The sequence below is a fragment of the Chlorocebus sabaeus genome, chromosome 22 (genome assembly GCF_047675955.1).
Source record: "Chlorocebus sabaeus isolate Y175 chromosome 22, mChlSab1.0.hap1, whole genome shotgun sequence".
NCBI classification, from domain to species: Eukaryota; Metazoa; Chordata; class Mammalia; order Primates; family Cercopithecidae; genus Chlorocebus; species Chlorocebus sabaeus.
Genome location: NC_132925.1, coordinates 45,893,659 through 45,914,230, shown reverse-complemented (window position 1 = coordinate 45,914,230; position 20,572 = coordinate 45,893,659). Strand labels below are relative to the sequence as shown.

Genomic DNA, 20,572 nt, shown 5'->3' with positions numbered 1-20,572 from the left:
ACAAATAAATCTGAGCGTGCACGCGTGTGTCATCTGTGTCCCTTCCCCCGGCTTCTCCAAAATCCTTTCTACACAGCCTGGAGAGTGCAGGTCTGAGTGGCTGAGGCACAAGTTCTGTGGTCCTTGTAACTTGGGGGACTCCTTTGAGACTACCAAGTTCAAGTCTCTGCCTGAGTCCCACTGAATGACAACATTGAGCTGACTCGAGCCCTCCTGGTGAAGTGGTGCGTCTGACCCTCGCCAGGAGTCCTGTTGCCACTTTCAGGGTGTCTCAGCAGAGGGCATTAGAAACAACCGAGTATCAGATTTGAGCTTTGGTCGGGTGGGGGAGTCTTAGGAAGCGGGGATTTGCTCTGGATTGGCTCTTACCAGAAATCGAGTCAACACCACGACTAGGTTTCTGACTAAATCCTATATAGAGAGAGGGGGGCACACAGACAGACAAGCTGTCAGGGGTACAAAAGCGGCAGTTGCTCATGTTAGTGAGAGGGGGTGCTGGGTGTCTTGCAAATGGCACAGCAAGTGACCTCGCTTTACCTGGGTGGAGACACATCATGACGTGGCCTTGCTTTGTCTCATGTCATTGTGTCTCAGTGACTTTGGCCTAGGTTGGTTTTCTGCGTGATGGTTCAAGTCTTACAGAACAGAGTGGCCCAGCTTTAGCACCCGACCAGTTTCTGGATGGCAGGGGCTGCCCTTTTTCTTTCTCAGTCCTCTTCATTTTACAGATGAGGAAACTGAGGCACAGAGTTGTGATAGTTTAAAGATGGCTGCAAATTATTTCCAGTACCTCCCATTGAGAGGTGGAGTACAAATTCCCCTTGCCTGGGTCTGCAATGTCTTATGACTTACTTTGATCACGAGAATGTGGTATAATCAATGCTGTGCAACTTCTGGGTCTGGGTCCTAAGAGAGGGCTGCTGGAGTTCTAGCAACATACCCTCTGAGAGGCCAGCTGCCATGCTGGGGCACCTGGTGAGCTGTGTGAAAGACCAGGACAGCAGCAGCCTCCAGACCCTGCCTTACAGCAGTGACAGACCTAGTGGCGGTCTGCACTGTCCAGTGTGGTAACTGCAGGCTGTACACAGTGTGTTCAGTATTTGACATAGTATTTGACACAGAGAGGAACTGAACTCTAAAATTTGATTTTTTAATCCATATAAATCAAATTTGATTATATTTAATATAAATGTACAGTAAGGAATCTCTTAATGAGCACTTAATGAATACTTTCTGAGAAATGCATTAATAGATGATTTCATCATCGTATGCATGTCATAGAGTATCCTTTCACAAACCTAGATGGCACAGCCTACTACACACCTAGGCTACGTGGGATAGCCTACTGCTCCTAGGCTATACACCTGCACAGCATGGTACCATGCTAAATATGCCAGGTAACTGTAACACAACAGTAAGTGTTGTGTCTCTAAACATAGATAAATATAGAAAAGGTACAGTAAAAATAAGCTATTTACATAAAATATAAAGAAATGGTACACCCATATAGGGCACTTACCATGAAAGGAGCTTACAGGACTGGGAAGTGCTCTGAGTGAGTCACTGAGTGAGTGGTGAGTGAATGTGAAGGCCTCAGGCATGACTGCACTATGGTAGACTTTATAGACACCGGACACTTAGGCTACACTACATTTATTTTAAAATATTTCTTTTTCTTCAAGTTGGGCATGATGGCATATGCCTGTAGTCCAGTTAATTGGGAGGCTGACCTGGAAGGACTGCTTGAGGCCAATTGGAGGCTGAGTTATGACTGCACCTGTGAAGAGCCACCACACTTCAGCCTCAGCCACATGGACTTGCTGGCTCATGTGGAGTTTATGTTTAGCTTTCTGCAGAACTGCCAAACTGTTTTCCACACCGCACCATTATACATTCCCACCAGCAATATGTGAGGGTTCCAATTTTTCTGTATCCTGTTTTTAAAAAAATTACCGCTATTTTAGTAGGTGTGAAGTTGTATCTCACTGTGTTTTGATTTGCATTTCCCTAATGATTCATGATGTTGAGCCTCTTTTTATTTGCTTATTGGCTGTTTGTATTATCTTCTTTGGAGAAATGTGTCTATTCAAACCTTTGCCTTTTAAAAAAGTGGACTATTTGTCTTCTTGTTGAGTTAAAAGAGTTCTTTATATATTCCAAATAGTAGATCCTTATCAGATACACGATTTGCACACTCTTCTCCCATTCTGAGTTGTCTTTTCACTGTTTTATTGGTGTCCTTTTACCTGAGTAAGTTTTTAATTTTGATGAAGTCCAAGTTATCTATTTTTCTTTCTTATGCTTTCAATATTATATCTAACAAACTATTCCCTAATACAGGGTCACATAGATTTACACCTATTTTTCTTCAAATAGTTTTATGCTTTACATGTAGGCTTTTGCTCTAGTTTGAGTTAATTTTTGCCTCTGATGAGAGATACAGGTCCAAATTGGTCCTTTTGCATGTGGAGATCCAGTTGTCCCAGTGCCGCCATTGTTGAAATGACTATTCTTTCCTCCACTGAATGGTCTAGGAACAATATGCTTTCGGCATAAACTGATATATTTAATGGATGTATTGTATTCTTTTTAATATTATAATTTGTGTTGCTTCTAAAAATTACTCTTAATAATAAAGCATTCATGTATTTAATAAATATGCATCAAGAGTCTTCCTGGGCACACACCGTGAATAGGACACAGTTCCTGGGCTCCAGCAGACTACATTCCAGAGGGGGAGAGGCAGTGAAGGAGCAGGGAAGGAACACACAAAACAGCGGGTGATGAGAGCTCTAACAGCAAACAGATCAGACAGAGGTGGGAATACCGGACTGGGTAAGCATGTGCTTTGGATCAGAAGGGCCGCAGAGTCCTCCCGGAGGAATCAGAATCAGCTGCGCCAAGTCTCTGAGGCTGGAACCAGCTTGGCCTGCTGGATGAACTGGGAAAAAGAGGTGGGGTGCGGGGGAAGGGTGGGGGGCAGCGGGAGAGTGGCGGGAAGTGAGGGAAACAGGTCGGGGAGGGTAGACTAGCAAGGCCATAGGCGCCTTCGGGAGTAAGTTGGGGGTAAGCATAATTTGATGTGCAATTTTTGGATCATAAAACCGTGCCCCATGGATGGGAGCGAGTGGAGCGGAGGGAGACCGATGACCAGCTAGTAGTTATTTTTCAAGTACCCAGGAATAAAGTGCGGGTTTGGATCTGAGTGGTGGTGAGGTTGAAGTGGAGGAGTCCAGATTGAATGTGAAGGTGCACGGTGAGGTGGGAGAGGGCGAGGAACGGAAACAGTAAGTAATTCAGCTGTTGCAGAGTGAGGTTGTGCCAAGTTTAGTAGGAAATACAGTTGGAAATACAGACAGGGGTCCTACCTATCAGGGAGGACTCGTGTGCCCAGCAAGGACCTGGGCCAAAGCAAACGAGGTCTGTGCGCCAGCGGCGGCGGGCGGGCTTGCACTTAAGTGAGCTGGGGCTAGGCATACAGCTTGTTGGACAGGTTCGAATCCTGAATCTGCCGGCTGCCAACTGTGTGTGTGACTCAAGCTCTCCGTGCCTGTTTCCTCACCCCTGGGTGACCGCGCACGCTTAATCAGCTCAGACAGGCACAGCCCCTGGGACGCGGTCAGTGCTTACGAGAGGCTGCTTGTTAAGTGTCTGAAATACTAATATGACTCGAAGTCAGACAAGCCTCGACTTCCATGCCAGCGGGAACAAGAGGGAAGCGCTCACTCAGCTTTCGGAGCCTCACCCAGTCCCCGGCTGTCCCGCGCCCCGCCCTCTTCGGGGCCGGCGCTCCGCCCCCCGACCCCGCGCCCCGCCCTAGTCGGTCCCGGCGCCCCGCCCCCGCCTCTGGCGGCCCCGCAGCCCCGCCCCACGTCACGTCGGCCCAGCAGGCCTCGCGCATCGCCCGGCGGCGTCCGCGCACGCGCGGTTCCAAGCCGGACTCTACGACGGGTCTTGGCGCGGATCCCGTCCCGGGGCAGTGCACGCACACTTGGGCGGGGCGCGGGCCGCGCTGCGTCCGAAGCGGCTCCGACGCCGTCGCTGGGCCCAAGATGGACCTCCCGGCGCTGCTCCCCGCCCCGACCGCGCGCGGAGGGCAACATGGCGGCGGCCCCGGCGCGCTCCGCCGAGCCCCAGCGCCGCCCGGCCCGAGCCCCGCGCGCCGCCGCCTGCTATTGGTGCGGGGCCCCGAAGATGGCGGGCCCGGGGCGCGGCCCAGGGAGGCCTCCGGGCCGAGCCCGCCGCCCGCCGAGGACGACAGCGACGGCGACTCGTTCTTGGTGCTGCTGGAAGTGCCGCACGGCGGCGCCGCCGCCGAGGCTGCCGGATCACAGGAGGCCGAGCCTGGCTCCCGTGCCAACCCGGCGAGCCGCCCGGAGCAGGGCCCCAGCGGCCCGGCCGTCGCCCCCGGCCCTGGCGTAGCCCCGGCGGGCGACGTCACCATCAGCAGCCAGGATCTGCTGGTGCGCCTCGACCGCGGCGTCCTCGCGCTGTCTGCGCCGCCCGGCCCCGCAAGCGCGGGCACCGCCGCGCCCCGTCGCGCGCCCCAGGCCTCCGGCCCCAGCACGCCCAGCTACCGCTGCCCCGAGCCGCAGTGCGCGCTGGCCTTCGCCAAGAAGCACCAGCTCAAGGTGCACCTGCTCACGCACGGCGGCGGTCAAGGCCGGCGGCCCTTCAAGTGCCCGCTGGAGGGCTGCGGCTGGGCCTTCACAACGTCCTACAAGCTTAAGCGGCACCTGCAGTCGCACGACAAGCTGCGGCCCTTCGGCTGTCCGGTGGGCGGCTGTGGCAAGAAGTTCACTACGGTCTATAACCTCAAGGCGCACATGAAGGGCCACGAGCAGGAGAGCCTGTTCAAGTGCGAGGTGTGCGCCGAGCGCTTCCCCACGCACGCCAAGCTCAGCTCCCACCAGCGCAGCCACTTCGAGCCCGAGCGCCCTTACAAGTGTGACTTTCCCGGTAACCGCGCGCTCGGGGGCGGGCGGGCTGCGCGGTGTTGCAGGCAGGCCCCGGGTGCCACGTCCGCCCCACAGAGGGGCCTGCCAGACCTTAGCAAGCCGGGGACGCAGGCTCTTCGGGATTTGTGTTCTAGCTCCTTCCATGTCATTCGATTTGAGATCTTGGCCCTGCCTTGCCGCAGGGATTTCGATGGCAGGTAGCGCAGATCACTACAGCTGCGCTTCCCAAAGGTGGCGGCAACAGATACCCTTAACCTGCTTGCGCTTGATGAAAGCGGCAGCGCATCTTCACAGAGTGGCACGGAGCTGTGTGTCAGGTCTTTATTTTCCTCAGTCTCGTCATTTATTTATGGGCTGCACACTCCGTGCTGGAGGAGCAGAGATGAATGTGGCCAGATTCAGGACCTTAACACGCTGGGAGGATAGCCACAGGTGTGCGCACATCCTGGCTTTTTTGCCTTTTATACTTTTATTTCCGTTGAACCTCACAGTTTTGTGAAGTTTTAAAAATTAGCCACCTGTGAAGGTTAAAAACTGTCCTCATTTTACACATGAAGAAACAGAGGCCGAGCCTCGTGGATAGAGTCCACTGCTGGTGGCCGGGCGCTGTGGCTCACGCCTGTAATCCCAGCACTTTGGGAGGCCGAGGCGGATGGATCACAAGGTCAGGAGATCGAGACCATCCTGGCTAACACGGTGAAACCCCGTCTCTATTAAAAGCACAAAAAATTAGCCGGGCGTGGTAGCAGGGGCCTGTAGTCCCAGCTACTCCGGAGGCTGAGGCAGGAGAATGGCATGAACCCCAGAGAGGGAGCTTGCAGTGAGCCTAGATCTCGCCACTGCACTCCAGCCTGGGCGACAAAGCGAGACTCCGTCTCAAAAACAAAAACAAAAAAAGTCCACTGCTGGTTATTTCTCCGCTGTCTCCACTGTGTGGACCTGCAGTTGTAGGGAATGTAGGACTCCAACACAGTTAATCCTTCACCAGGATGGGCAACTTTCCCTGCTTTCACAGGGACGGGGTTCCTCCAGAAGGGCAAGAGAGGATTCCTGCCTGGAAAGGCAGAAGAATGGGGTCGGCTGGATGGCAGAGCCCAGGTGGGGACTGTGGGCTGTGGTGAGGGCCCAGGAGGAAGGACCAGTCATTCAAACCGAAACTGGAATGTGTGCCTAGCATGCCCTTAACCTGTATATGCACACGGCTCTTTATAATGTTTTCAAACAAGAATTTTGAAAGGATGAGATGATAATTATGAACGGGTTTTATTATTTTTTCTCTCACATATGCCCGTGGACTGTCTTGCGCATTCCTCTTCAGAGAGAATGTGGCTTGAGGCCACTAGCTCAAAGCCTTTTTTAGTCATACATTCTTGGGAATCTGATGGTGGCTGTAGACCCTCTCCCTGCTAAAAAAGTTTCATTCTGTGTATAATGCTAGGAAGGTTAGGGATCCTGCCTGCTTCCAGGCATGAGGTCCCTTGAGGGTTTTGTGTTGGCTGATCCATGAGGCTTCTTGTGTTGAGATGAGATTAGATGGTTAAAAGCAGGAGCAGTACCAGTGAAGCATCATCAAAGGGCCCAGACCTGAATTTCCTGAGGACCTGAGCCAGGGAGTGGGAATGATGAGGGTCTCTAGCAGGTGAGATTGCAGAGGGAGAACCAACGGGTGTAATTATTTATGGGGTTGTGGGGGGTTCTTGGGGCTATTTTGGGACCAGATCGCGGCCAAAGATCAGCATTTCCTGGTTAGATGTTGCTGGGGAAAGTAGGGTTCCTTGGGTTGATACTTTTGGGCAGTGCCATGCCATGTACATCTGTGTGGCAGTTCACAGGCATGATGGTATCTTGTTAAAGTCTCCAAGAAGAGCTGTGGCAAAGACCCGTGTTAAACATCCTGCAGCCTCATATTTTCCACCCTGTTGGAGCCCTGAATGTTTCTGTTGGAGGAGAAGCATTGCTGTGGAATTGTTAAGGCTTGGCTGCTTTGGCCGGGGGTTAAGATGGAGGTGAAGATTACAAAGCAGAGAACCTAAGGAAATGGCAAAAGGAAAAAGAAGCCAAATAGCAAGGGACAGGGCTGGCAGTTAGAGGGTGTCAGGGAGGAAATTTGGATGTGTAGAGGATGCAGCATCACCCCCAAGGGGTGAAAAATCCTGGCCAGCAGGATGATTTGTAACCTTTCAGAGATCAACCCTGCCAGACAAAATCTTGTTCCTTAGTATTTGATTTCTCTCATGGGGTTCTTGGGTCTCAGCCTGTGTTCAGGATCAGTGCTCTGGAACTGGCCAGTAGATGGCTTTGAACAGAGGACTTTCTCTTTATCAGCTGTTCCATCTCCAAGTCGTGTTGCAGCAGGTGGCCAGCGTGTGCCTATTGGCTGCCATTAGCTGCCTTCTTGTGGTGATCACAAAGCCAACAAGCATTAATGGTCATCCCTTTTTAGAGAGTGCTTGTGAGTCATGTTTTTCCTTGTCTGCTTCAGGGTGAACAGTGTCCAGTGGGTGTGACTAGCATTAGCTATGTTGTATAATTTTTGCCACACTTTGAGCAGGGTTTGTGTTTTCCTTGTTCAGGCTGTGAGAAGACATTTATCACGGTGAGTGCCCTGTTTTCCCATAACCGAGCCCACTTCAGGGAACAAGAGCTCTTTTCCTGCTCCTTTCCTGGGTGCAGCAAGCAGTATGATAAAGCCTGTCGGCTGAAAATTCACCTGCGGAGCCATACAGGTAATGAGCTAGGGAACGCAAAGCATTTGGACCCAAGATTTGTCTTCATCGTAGCTGTTGGAGTTGTAAATTTTATGCTGTGTACTTTTTTTCTTTTATAAGGTGAAAGACCATTTATTTGTGACTCTGACAGTTGTGGCTGGACCTTCACCAGCATGTCCAAACTTCTAAGGCACAGAAGGTAATCCTTACATTTTGGTTTGCATTATCAGCTTTGAAAATGAGTGATTTGTCAGCAGCAGAAACTAACGAATGAAATATCTGTAGACGTTTTTTAAGTTGTAAAAATAGCTCGGTGTTGATAATTTGGAAAATTCAGAAAACTGTAAAAAAAATTGCTGAGAATCTCATTGCCTGAAAACACTTTTTTCTGTGTGTACTATTTTTTTTTTTTCGAGACGGAGTCTTGCTCTGTCACCCAGGCTGGAGTGCAGTGGTGCGATCTCGGCTCACTGCAAGCTCTGCCTCCCGGGTTCACGCCATTCTCCTGCCTCCCGAGTAGCTGGGACTACAGGCGCCTGCCACCACGCCTGGCCAATTTTTTTTTGTATTTTTAGTAGAGACGGGGTTTCACCGTGTTAGTCAGGTTGATCTCGATCTCCTGACCTTGTGATCCGCCCACCTCAGCCTCCCAAAGTGCTGGGATTACAGGCGTGAGCCACCACACCCAGCCCTGTGTATAATTTAAAAAAAAAAAAAACTTAATTGGTATACTCTGTTCTTTAAAAAAAAAATTCCAGTTTTGTTTAACTTAACATTGTAGAATAAGCTTTCTTCATGTAATTACAAGTTTTCGTGGTGGTAATGACAACCCTGGAGACTGTCCAGGTGATGCTCAGCACTTTACATGTGTGTCTTCTATCTTCACAACAACCTCAAAGCTAATGTTCTTATTCTTCCTGTTTTACAGTGAGACTCGGAGAGATTCGATGGTTTCTCTGTGCTTGCACAACTGGGCTCTGAGGATTTAATATAAAAATGTCACTTAGGAAAAGACACAGTCTTTACAAGTTGGCTTAAGAGAGTCTTTTAGCATTGCAGCTGATGCTCTGTGCACATTTCTCATGGCCCTCTGTCGCTCGGAAAGCTTGCTGATCATGAGGGTTTCTAAACAATAGAAACACCTTCATCAATACATTTGGGACTCCACTGTTCTTAAATTGAAATAGCATTAATTGTTCAATGTGTGACTCTGGGGTCTGCTTAGTCATTAAGGTAGAATTTTTAACTATGGGGTAGCTAAATTGCAAATCTTCTCACATGGATTAAAGACAGAGTAAAGATTTTCTGAAATGTACTACTAATTTTTGTAAATGTGAAGTTTGTATTTTGGTATATTTTGTAGAATTTTAAACAAAGAATCACGGTGAGTTGTATGAGGAATCACAGCTCCTTTATTTTTCTGTCTGGCAGGAAACATGATGATGACCGGAGGTTTACCTGCCCTGTCGAAGGCTGTGGGAAATCGTTCACGAGAGCAGAGCATCTGAAAGGCCACAGCATAACCCACCTAGGCACAAAGCCATTCGAGTGTCCTGTGGAAGGTAGATTTTAAAACATTGCTTTGAGCAGTAAACTAAGTACCAGGCCAACATTTATCTTGTTAAGTTTCCATTGTTTGAAGGTAAATGTTAGCTGTTTAAAGACTGATAAGTTGTGGTGTTATGTTTAGTTACCTCATTGAGTTAATTGTACTATTTTGGGAGTAGTGACTTGAGAATCAGACATGGTTTGACTCATGGCCCTGATCCTCACTATATCTGTGGCTCTAGTTAAGTTACCTGTTTAATTTGGTGGTCATGAGGATTAGGTGAAACGTGGAAAATGCCTGTTTATCCATCTGGTGTGGAGCTCGGACTCAGTAAATCGTAGGTACTTTTGAGATCACGTTTAAATGGTCGCTCCAATCATTTTGTAATTGCATAGCAATAAGGCTAGACTGACTTTTTTTTGTTTGTTTTAATTTTTGAGACAGAGTCTTGCTTTGTCGCCCAGGCTGTAGTGCAATGGCGCAATCTTGGCTCATTGCAACCTCTGCTTCCCAGGTTTAAGTGATTCTCATGCCTCAGCCTCCTGAGTAGCTAGGACTACAGGCGTGCGCCACCACGCTTGGCTGATTTTTATGTTTTTAGTAGAGACAGGGTTTCACCATATTGGCCAGGCTGGTCTCAAACTCCTGACCTCAAGTGATCCACCCACTTTGGCCTCCCAAAGTGCTGGGATTACAGGTGTGAGCCACCGCACCCAACCTGACTTTTTTAAAGGGATAGTAGAGAGGTTTCTTCCTTTAAAACACTGAAGCCTTAGTTCATATGCCAGAAATTGGCTGCGTGACCTGTGCGTGCTGGCCCTACTCTAGTTCTGCAGGTGCACTGGGAGGCGGTGAGCCAGGGCATGTTGGGTAGTCATGGATTCAAAGTCTGGCTCTACTGCTCCCTAAAGTGGTGACCTCAGGCAAGCTGCTGCTTTGGGCCTTGGTTTCCTTATCTGGAAGAGAGAATATTAAAGACCCATTTAAAGCTGAGACTAGCTCTTAGAACATAGTGAACATATATACAAGTGAACGTATATACAGTTCCTTCTTCCGTCAGGGTTTCAGCTGGAGGTGCAGACAGGGGAACAGATAACATGTAGGGTGCTGCAGGGACACAGAGGGTTTCCCCAGACTGCTCTTCGGGGTGAGAATGGCCTCACAGTCAGCTGAAGAAGGGGAAAGAGCACCAGACACGTGCGTGTGGGTGTTGGGGGTGGAATGGCCTGGGAGAGCCTCTCAGGGCTACGAGTGGCAGGCTTGAGTGTTTGGGTGAGCGTATGATGTGATCATGTTTGAGTTGTGGCTCAGTCTGACTTCAGGAAGGAAAGCAGCCAAGGGTGTGGGGAGGTGGGATGGCCTGGATGGGGGCGTTAATGGTGGGAAAAGAGAAAGGGGCATCGATGGCAGAGGTGGGAGTTAGAAGTCACAATATACGGTAATGGATTTGGATTTTAGTTGAGGTCAGTGTCTCAGCTGAGTGGATTTGGAGGAAACAGAGTTTGGTTTGGACATGTTGTGTTTTTGGTACCTTTGTGCATCTAATGCGCAAAGGGCAGGGGATGTGCCGCTGGCGCTGAGGAGAGTAGACCAGGCAGGGAGTGAAGCAGACAGCACCCAAGTCGTCATTTAAGCCACAAAAGTGGATGAAATTCTCAAGGAAGAGTATAAATGGAGGAGAGGCAGGGTAGTGTAGTTGATCAAAAACCTGAATTCTGGAGTCACACTGCCTGGATTCGAGTCCCAAGTCTGCCTCGTAAGTAGCTCTGGGACCTTGGACAAACACTTGAAGCTCTCTGTGCCTCTTCCTCGTCTGTAAAGTGAATAAAACCTCCCAGGGTTGTTGGCGAAGGCTGGATTGGTTAGTAAGTTTAGAGCATATGGAAAACATCAGTACATATGTCAGTTTACTGTTGTTATGATTGCTGTTAGATTTTTTTAAAAAGGACCTAGGACAGAGCCCTGGGGCTGCCCCCGATTCCAGTGGAGTGGCTGGGATGGGTACTGGCAGGACCAGCAAGAGCACAGAGGGGGTGGTGCTGAGGTGAGAGGGGATGTGTGGAAGTGGGGGTCACCTTGAGTGCTAGGGTGAGCCAGGACCAGGGAAGACATGCCTCAGTGCCACCTGCGGGGTTGTCTTGGTGTGTTGATGGATGAGGTTCCGTGGGGTCACTCAGAGTCCTGCTCTGATGCCCTGAGAGGTGGCCTGAGTGGGAGACAGGGATGGTTTGTGCTGACACTTCCACCAGAGGTGACTGGGGAAAGGGGAAAGGTGGGAGTTGGCTGTGGAGGATGGGGCATTTATTTCTGTAGAGCTCTGTTTCTTCCAGCAAGTCTGGGTGTTCTGCTGGGAGAGAAAGGGGGCACTCCCCACGTGGTGTGGGCAGCATGTGGAGATGGAGTTGGAGCTAGTGGGAGGAGCCCAGAACCTCTTCTCAGCTGGACTGAGAGTTGATCATTCTTGGGGTTGGGCAATAGTTGGGACTGATGACACCATTTTTTCCACTTTGGTACATGTTTGAACTGTTGTATAATAAAAAGTAAAAGGCAAAACTACCTTTTTTATAGTAACAGGAGGAGGAGGAAAGGACAGGACCGCAGACCAGAAGTCTGTCTGAGGGCAGGCACTGGGTGGCATCATGGCAGCCTCGGGGCTGTGTGTTGCTGGGGCCTGTGTCTCGTGTGTTGCTGAGCCTCGTGCTTGCCTGGCCATCCACGTGAGCGCCTCACTGTCCTCTGAATGCAACTTGCAGACAGGTCTATCAGTAATGGTTGCTTCTGCCTCTCCCTGGTTGCAGCTTGGATTTGTAAAGAATGGACACAGATCTCAATATATGGGCAGAATTTGGAAAAGCCGGCAGTTAGTACACATGGAGAAATGATTACATTCCTGGTTGTCACAGGAAATACAAACCAAAATGAAATATATTTTTGCCTATGGAATTAGCAAATACTTTAAAAAATGGAAACCCAGTGCTGGCAAGAGTGTGCACGGGTCCTGTTGTAGCGTGGCCCTGCCATTGGGAAGGCATTTGACAGAAGATGTGCTTAGAGCCTCTGCTCTGTGACCTGTCTCTAGAAATCTGTGCTCAGGACCCCCAGCTGGGAAAGGGGGTTCCAGGGTACCCTGTGTACCATGGTGAGCAGGGCATGCGGAGGAAATGCCCTGTGCATTTGCAGGGCAAGCCTGGGCCGTCGGACCATCTCCTGTGTTTCCCAGATGGTCTTTGATGAGCCTGACCTGGAAATGAGTTTGCAGCTGTATTAGAAAATGAAAAATGTAGTTGAAAACTACATTCACAGGCAGCCAAGGCCCTTACTCATCTGGCCGTAACCTATCTTCATAGCCTCTTTCCTTAAATATCCCTCCTCCAGGTGCTGGGCTCCAGCAGTACCGCCCCACTGTCCTGAGAAGGTGCTGCGAGTGTGTCATTGCTCGCTCCACTTGCTTAGGTCCGTGCAGAGGCTCTGTAGACAGGTATGGCTTTATTGGGCCCTCAGCACCCCTGAGAAGCAGGTGTCATTCCCATTTCACAGAACAGAAAAAGGAGACCCGCAAAGGATAAATAATTTGTCTAAGGCCACACTGCTGGTAAGAGGTTGAACTGAAACCCAGGCTGGGGTGCCTGCACAGCTGCCCTTCATGCCCCCATACCTTGGCTGGGCAGCTTCTGCGGCAGGAGCACCATCTGCTTTGCTGCACAGTGACCCAGTCACCTCAAATGCTGTATACTCCTGAGACCACTTTTCTTCCTTCTTGGGAGGTGTGCGATTTCCTCTGCCGCTCGCATGCTTCAGTGTTGGCACTGACTTACTGCCCTTTATTGAAGCAGCTGGCTATTCTACTTGCCCCTGCCGGGTACAGGTCTCTGGCCGCCAAGAGCTCCACGTCTTCTCCCTGCACCTGTATGGGGCAGAGCGCCAGCGTAGTGGAAAGCCAGGGCACGGAGGGGAGGTGACTATAAGTTTGAATGTGTCTTGTTTTTCCTCTGATGCCTGTGTGCAGATCAGAGTCATAAGTGGATTGGGAGTGTAAGCAAGGAGATGCCAGCTCTGGGCTCCAGGACACCCGCTCAGTCTCCCTGGGCATCCAGTGTCTCAGTGGGAAAGTGAAAGGACTGGCTTTGGTGATCTGTCGAGATAGTTTCCAGCTCTAAATGTCATCCTAGGATTACATTTTTTATGGTAATAGCTTAATCGAGATGACTAGAATAAATTGTTTGCAACTGAATGTTTAGGCAGTTAATACTTAATTTGACTTAATCTTCCCAACATCTCCATGTAGTGGGTGAAGAAACAGGCACAGAGGTTGCTTAGACATAGCTGAGGTAGGACTTCAAATCTCCCTACGGGTTTCACTGTATCTCTTGCTTTTTAAAAAGTTTGCTTTTGACTTGAATTACTTGTGATGCTATTCCTAGAGATACTTGATTTCTGTCCTTGCCAGTAGCCAGGGTGCAAAATGCAGGTCTGGTGGTTCTGATCTGATGAGGAAGTGTCACTTGTTCCTGGTTCCTTGGTGATCCTCAGGTTTCACACTCATTACTCTTTTTGTTCCAGGATGTTGCGCAAGGTTCTCCGCTCGTAGCAGTCTGTACATTCACTCTAAGAAACACGTGCAGGATGTGGGTGCTCCGAAAAGCCGTTGCCCAGTCTCTACCTGCAACAGACTCTTCACCTCCAAGCACAGCATGAAGGCGCACATGGTCAGACAGCACAGCCGGCGCCAAGGTCTGCACTTTCCACGGCCCCCGTGGGGAGCTGCTTCCCTGCAAGAAACGGGAATAGTGCCAGTGCCGTCTGTTCCTTCTTCACCTCTTGGAAGTCGTCAGGCAGTGGGGTTGTGGCCATGGTTGCCAAGCCAAGTGGCCTCTTTTGCACTTTCTCTGCCACTTTCTTGCTTTTGACCCTCTAATCCCTCCCATGTCTTTTGTTTTTTGAGACAGGGTCCCTCTGTCACCCAGGCTGGAGTGCAGTGGTGTGATCATGGCTCACTGGAACCTCAGGGTCCTGCTCAAGTGATCCTCCCACCTCAGTCTCCAGAGTAGCTGAGCCCACAGGCATGCACCACAATGCCCAGCTAATTTTTGCACTTTTTATAGAGACAGGGTTTTACTATGTTGCTCAGGCTGGTTTTGAACTACTGGGCTCGAGCAGTCTGCCCACCTCAGCCTCCCAAAGTGCTGGAATTACAGGCATGAGCCACCATGCCTGGCCCCTCCCATGTCTTTGAAATGCTTTCCTGGAAGAATGTTTCACTTTGTTGACTTTCCCTAGCATATGTCCCCTAAGCCTGTGTCTCTCACTGGGACTTTTGTCCTGAATTCTGGACCTGCCCCTCCTGCGTTTCCGTCTGCCTCAGCTGTTCTCTCTCCAAGTAACAAAGGCCAGAGCAGAGTTGTGTTTCAGGAGTGGACTGGGAGCAGTGAGGGCTGGAGAGGGCAGGGTTAGAGGGGAAAGTGACGGTGGCTGGGTAACCTGTAAGGGGAATGCTGAGTATGTGAGTGCCTGGTCATTGGGCAGCTTTGCAGCATGGGACTAGGAAACCTATCCCACTAGGCCTTCTCCACAGTCCAGGATGCAGAAGTGCCTGGCAGCTGTGGTGGCGGCCCCTCTGAGGAGCACGCACATGTGCCCTGCTCTCTGGGGCCTGGTGTGGTTATCGCTCCTCACTGGGCCTGGCTGATGGCATCCTAGCTAGCCCTAGAGTTACTTCTGCTGCTCAGTCCGTGGAAGCTGTGTGTGTCACCAACTGGGTCCTCCTGTGGACTGTGTGACCAGCAGTACCACAGGAGAGCACTGGCCTTGAGGCGCAGCTGTGTCACAGCTGCCACATTGGCAGGGGACAGGCCTCCATGCCTCGCATAGAGTTTGATGAGGGGTTGGGCTCAGGGCAGGTCTGTGGCCTTTGCTTTCTTGTGATCCTATTTGGAAGTGGTCATGAAGCCCCTCCTTGGGATCTTGGACACTGATCTTTCACAGTTTACAGGAGTTACCATTCAGCTTTATATTTAAATAAATTGCCCTTCTTGCTTCAGTAGTGTCTTGAGGACGGGGAATGTGTGTGCCACCTGATTCATGTTGGAGGGTGTCATCTTTGCTCACAGAGGCCCACATGACCAGGCCCCCTTTCTCTGATGGCTCTATGAGACTACATCACTCAGGCCTCTCCCCTGTTACGCTGTTCCCTCTCATGGCACACTTCCCCTTTCCTGACCTGGCCAATTCAGAAGTCAGCAGAAGCCCAGTGTTATACCAGATGCACTTTCCTTAAACTCTGGTGGGATGTGAGACCCTCTTCTGTAGCAGCTTGTGTATCCCCGGCTTGAATTTCTTGTGCAACAATGACTTACTTGTGTGTCATCCCCCTTCCAGCTGTCAGGTAGAAGACCACGTGTCACCATTTCTCCTAGTGAAAAACAGGCACTAGAACACCTGGTTACTGTGGGATTATGTCATGCCCTCAATGGGTTGTTTCAGTCCCCCTAACAGTGGTCCTGGGAGTGAGGTCCTCACTGGTGAAACCAAGATAGAAAGTACTTGCCAGGGTCACACCCGCAAGAGGGGCTGGGGCTGGGCTTTGAACTGTGGTGATCATGACTGTTTTGCCAGATGCTCTGCTAACTAATGTTTATTTAGTGATTGTGTTAATATCTGGCCCTTATACATGTCTGGTCTCTCTAGTAGTAAATGTTTATAGAATCAGTAAAGTGCTAAATAAGGAAATTTATTAATAAATGGGTATCATTTGCACTGAGATTATTCATGGTCTCTTCACAGGGAGCTGAATCCTCAAGAGAGTCAAGGGAGTTTTTAGAAAGTTTTGAAAAACTGACATAGTTTTCCATTTTTAATTTTGCCAAAGGATCACTACCGTTTTCTTTCAAAATGCTTCATTGGTACTAAGGGATATTTATTGAAGAAGTGATGCTATATTGATGCTTTTTTTTAAGCTTTGAAGTAGTATGACAACTAAAGATGATACATTCTGAATTTGATTTGCTTTTTGTCTAGAATAGATTTTTGTAGATTTGCATTATTAAAAATATAAAATATAATAGACACTCTGGCCAGGTGTTCACAGCCTGCAGGTATGAGTTTGGGGTCAGTAACAGCTGGCGTGGGAGAAATAGGATCAGAGAACTGAGAGCAGGTTTTCCTCTGGGCCAGGTGCTGGCACAGTCAGGAAGCTGCTGGGGACAGTCCTCAGGAAAGGGTGACATCAAGTCCTTATTTGGCTCTTTTGCCCAAATTAATTATGCTCCCATTTTATCGTTTGCTTGATGCTTGAAGCATCCTGTGATTTGGTATAACTGGCATGTACTTGTATACAAACCCAAAACTTGCCTATGCGTTGAAATTTTTTGGAAGTCATTATTCTCCCAAAGGTATGCTGATTATTTAAATTTCATAGTCATAGAATAACAAATAATCAAATATTTAAAGAGTATTATGACCAAAAATTAAGACTCCAGATGAAGAAGGGCCTGTTAGAATCATTACATGCTGCATCAGGGCTGGGCACTGTGCTGGGAGCTGAGGGGACAGTGGTGGTCAGACGGCTCTCCACCCTCAGGAGGCTTACAGTCCTGGTGGGGAAATGTGAGGCTGGAAATGCAGTGGTAGGGGAGGCTCTGGGAGGGAAAGCCCATCAGGAACAGCTCTGTCTAGGGGGCCCCCAGCATGCCTAGAGGTCCTGTGCATCTGCCTAGAGCTGAAGCTTCGGGTCTGTCCTGGCTTTGCCAGGCAGCCAGTTTCATTTCCTTTGTTTATCCCTATATGGCTCCAGTCGGTTTTGGGGTGGCAGCTAGTTGTGGAGTGGAGCACAGAGTTTGGCAAACATGAGCTGACAAGCTGATTTCGAAAATATCCTCAGAGCACAGGCCAGCTAGCAACTGGCAGCTGAGGATGATGTGCCATGGAAAGGTTCAGTCCTCTCGGGCAGCTCCCGTAGCACTGGGAGGGGAGAGGGCGCAGGCTTTGAAGCCAGAAAGACATGGATGCAAGTCTTACTTTGCTTCTTGCTGTTACCAGTTGGCCTGACCTTAGGAAATGTTATTTAATCTCTCTCCAATTGTTCCTACTGGAGAAAGCCCTGTCAGCCTGAGGATCCAAGACGCATACATAAAGTGTCTGATGTCAGCCAGCATCCCTTCATGTCCCTTCCTGGGGTGTGTGTCAGGTGCCCCGAGAGACTGGCCGTGAGACTCTGTCATGATAACCAAGCTTCAGAGTCTGGGAAGAGGACAGTCAGTGCTTCCTTGGGGCATCACTTGATAACATCATGGGCATAAACAAAAGTACTCAGTCTTCAAGGTCATAAAGTAACCGGAGTGTATTCCTTTTTTTTTCAGATCTCTTACCTCAGCTAGAAGCTCCGAGTTCTCTTACTCCTAGCAGTGAACTCAGCAGCCCAGGCCAAAGCGAGCTCACTAACATGGATCTTGCTGCGCTCTTCTCTGACACACCTGCCAATGCTAGTGGTTCTGCAGGTGGGTCGGACGAGGCTCTGAACTCCGGAATCCTGACTATTGACGTCACTTCTGTGAGCTCCTCTCTGGGAGGGAACCTCCCTGCTAGTAATAGCTCCCTAGGGCCAATGGAACCCCTGGTCCTGGTGGCCCACAGTGATATTCCCCCGAGCCTGGACAGCCCTCTGGTTCTTGGGACAGCAGCCACGGTTCTGCAGCAGGGCAGCTTCAGTGTGGATGATGTGCAGACTGTGAGTGCAGGAGCATTAGGCTGTCTGGTGGCTCTGCCCATGAAGAACTTGAGTGACGACCCACTGGCTTTGACCTCCAATAGTAACTTAGCAGCACACATCACCACACCGACCTCTTCAAGCACCCCCCAAGAAAATGCCAGTGTCCCGGAACTGCTGGCTCCAATCAAGGTGGAGCCGGACTCGCCTTCTCGCCCAGGAGCAGTTGGGCAGCAGGAAGGAAGCCATGGGCTGCCCCAGTCCACGTTGTCCAGCCCAGCAGAGCGGCACGGTGCCCAGGACACAGAGCTCAGTGCAGGCACCGGCAACTTCTATTTGGTATGAAGCAATCTATTCAGTCACCACCATATAGGTCACTTCTCTCATACTCAGTCTTGAGGATATTCTGGATTAATCCTTTCTATGCAGACGTTTCTGGTTTACAAAAGGACGCAGCCCTGGACTACAAGTCTGGAACTGACAAGTTCTTATGACCTTGACAAATCACCTTAACCTATCTGAGCCTTAAATTCTCATTTATTTCCTACATAAGGAGATTTGGCTAAATGCTTTCTGAGGTCCTTTGGAGTCCTGTGGCTCCATGGTAATGTGCTCCTTTCCTTGAAAATTGGGGGTTTTGTAATGTTGAGATACTTTGCCTCTATGCTTCTCAGCTCATGACCAGCCCTAGAAGAGGAGTCAAGACATAAGCCACCTTCAGAGGTTCAGTGGAAACTTTAAAACCATACCAAACTCTTTTTTAGAACTAGAATTAACAAGAAAAGAAAAGAAAAAAAGGGAGGGGGTTTATGAGCCTTAGTTCTTGGAGGATTATAAGAGTACTCCAATTTTGAGGCTGAACAGTTAATATACTTTATATCAATTATACATTTAATATAATTTAATTTAAAATAATTTAAAGATTATTGGGAGATAGTCTGACTTTCCTGACTCAGATGGGAATGATCAGATAGGGTTTTTTTTTTTTTTTTTGGTGGCACAGGCTAAATTTGATGGTGACGTTTATATTATTCAGAGTGTTACATCTTATTTTACCACAACTTTTAAAAAATGTTAAATCTTTTGAAGTAGGATCAGTTGTGAGGCACATAGTAACTGAGGCTCCATGGAGCAAGCTTTCATTTCTTTCAGTGGGAGAGGACGGTCTCTGTCTCTGCATTTCTGGTGTCTTGCTTGTCGGTGGCAGAGCTATGCTTGCCAGCCTTTGCTTAAGCAGCTATAGCAGTTGCTAAGTGTACAGGTGACTGGGCAGGGATGGGAGGTGGCCACAGTTAGAGACAAGTGTGCAGTCAGTCCCTGGTGCAAGGACTGTGTGCCTTGGTGCCTTGGGAAATGGAAGCTCCCTGGTGCAGCTGTAGCTGTGGGTGGAGGTGGAGAAGCCAGCAAGACCTCGGTCCTAACCCGTGTTCGTTTTCTTGCTAGCTGTGTGGCGTTGGGCTACCTCGCTTCTCTGAGTACAAATGGTGTGTGGTGAATGGGTCCCAGGTATGCTACGAGCTTTGAGGGCTGCTCTTTTTCTCTTCGTGGTGATAAGTGTTAAACTGTCTTTCTTTGGAAATGTTCACAGACTTCCAACAGCTGAAGTCCTCTGAGTACTGTCTGGCACCCTCAGGAAAGTTGCTGAATTCAGTACCATCATTATTGTGTTTGCGTAAGACTTTGAGTGTAGCCCCTGCCACCAGAGCGGCCTCTGCTGTGGGTCTCTAAGGTGGGACCTGTCCCGGGCCTGCCATACACGTGTGTGGCACAGTGTGAAAAGTGTCGCGGAGTGCCATGGTAAGGTGACCCTGGGTCACCCAGGCAAGGCTCAGTGTTTGTTTCAGCAGAGAAGTATGTAATTGATTTAAAAAGTTTCTGTGTAAAATATTTTACTATGTTTTAGACTTTGGAGGAATACACTTTGCTTCTCTGGATAAGAAAGTCACATACATTGTTCGAGCTCCAAGTTTGTTCGGCCCTCGCCACAAGTGGACGTAGCATTTGGCCCTTTGTGTGCCTTGCTGGCGACTCTGGTTATGGGAGCTCGGATATGTCCCAGAAGCAGGCTTATGGCACTTCTCTAGCTCCCTTGCTACCCTTCCTTTGTGTCTAGATAAGTGACTGATACGCTTTTCTTTGGTCTCAGGAAAGTGGGGGCTCAGCAAGAACTGATTACCGAGCCATTCAACTAGCCAAGGAAAAAAAGCAGAGAGGAGCGGGGAGCAATGCAGGTGAGGCCGTGTGTGCTGCAGCCCTGATGAGCGAGGGCCTGAGGGTTCTCTGTCACTATTACTGGCAGAAGAAACACACAGCAGGTGTTTCTGTGCTCTTGGTTTTACTTTTCTGTTCAGAATACCCTTTTTATCAACTCCTTAGTTTTATTTGAACTTAAGGGAAAAAATTAGTAACAAAATTCCCAGCATCAGTATGAACCTATTTTATTTGCCTAAACAAGCTTTGTGAAAGTTAAGGGTTCAAACACCAGTGTCAGTTACCTGGAAGGCTACTAAGGTAAATAAGCAAAGCAGGCCAGGTGTCAGGAAAGCAGAGATTGTGCCTGGTGCTGAATGGCCTTGGGGCCTGATCTTGGCATGGCAGAGACCTGGGGACTGCCACTGTCCCCAGGTACATGTACATGGAGCCAAACTGTGTGTCC

At 49.4% G+C, this 20,572-nt stretch overlaps 1 protein-coding gene across 4 annotated transcripts in view; it reads left to right on the top strand.

The window, feature by feature from the left end:
* Window positions 1-3,898: 3,898 nt before the first annotated feature.
* The window catches only part of ZXDC (ZXD family zinc finger C), a 37,660-nt gene continuing 20,986 nt past the window's right edge, over window positions 3,899-20,572 (top strand). Inside the window, exons 1-7 of one of the 4 annotated variants that reach the window (XM_007985512.3) lie at window positions 3,899-4,959; window positions 7,532-7,684; window positions 7,787-7,865; window positions 9,098-9,228; window positions 13,776-13,946; window positions 17,570-18,255; window positions 20,063-20,147. In XM_007985512.3, the coding sequence (XP_007983703.2) occupies window positions 4,053-4,959; window positions 7,532-7,684; window positions 7,787-7,865; window positions 9,098-9,228; window positions 13,776-13,946; window positions 17,570-18,255; window positions 20,063-20,147 (2,212 nt within the window). In that variant the 5' untranslated portion in view covers window positions 3,899-4,052. Of the gene's footprint in view, window positions 4,960-7,531; window positions 7,685-7,786; window positions 7,866-9,097; window positions 9,229-13,775; window positions 13,947-17,569; window positions 18,256-19,359; window positions 20,177-20,572 lie in introns of those variants that run through there. The other 3 variants (XR_005242027.2, XM_038003444.2, XR_495386.3) reach the window with 3 other exon arrangements.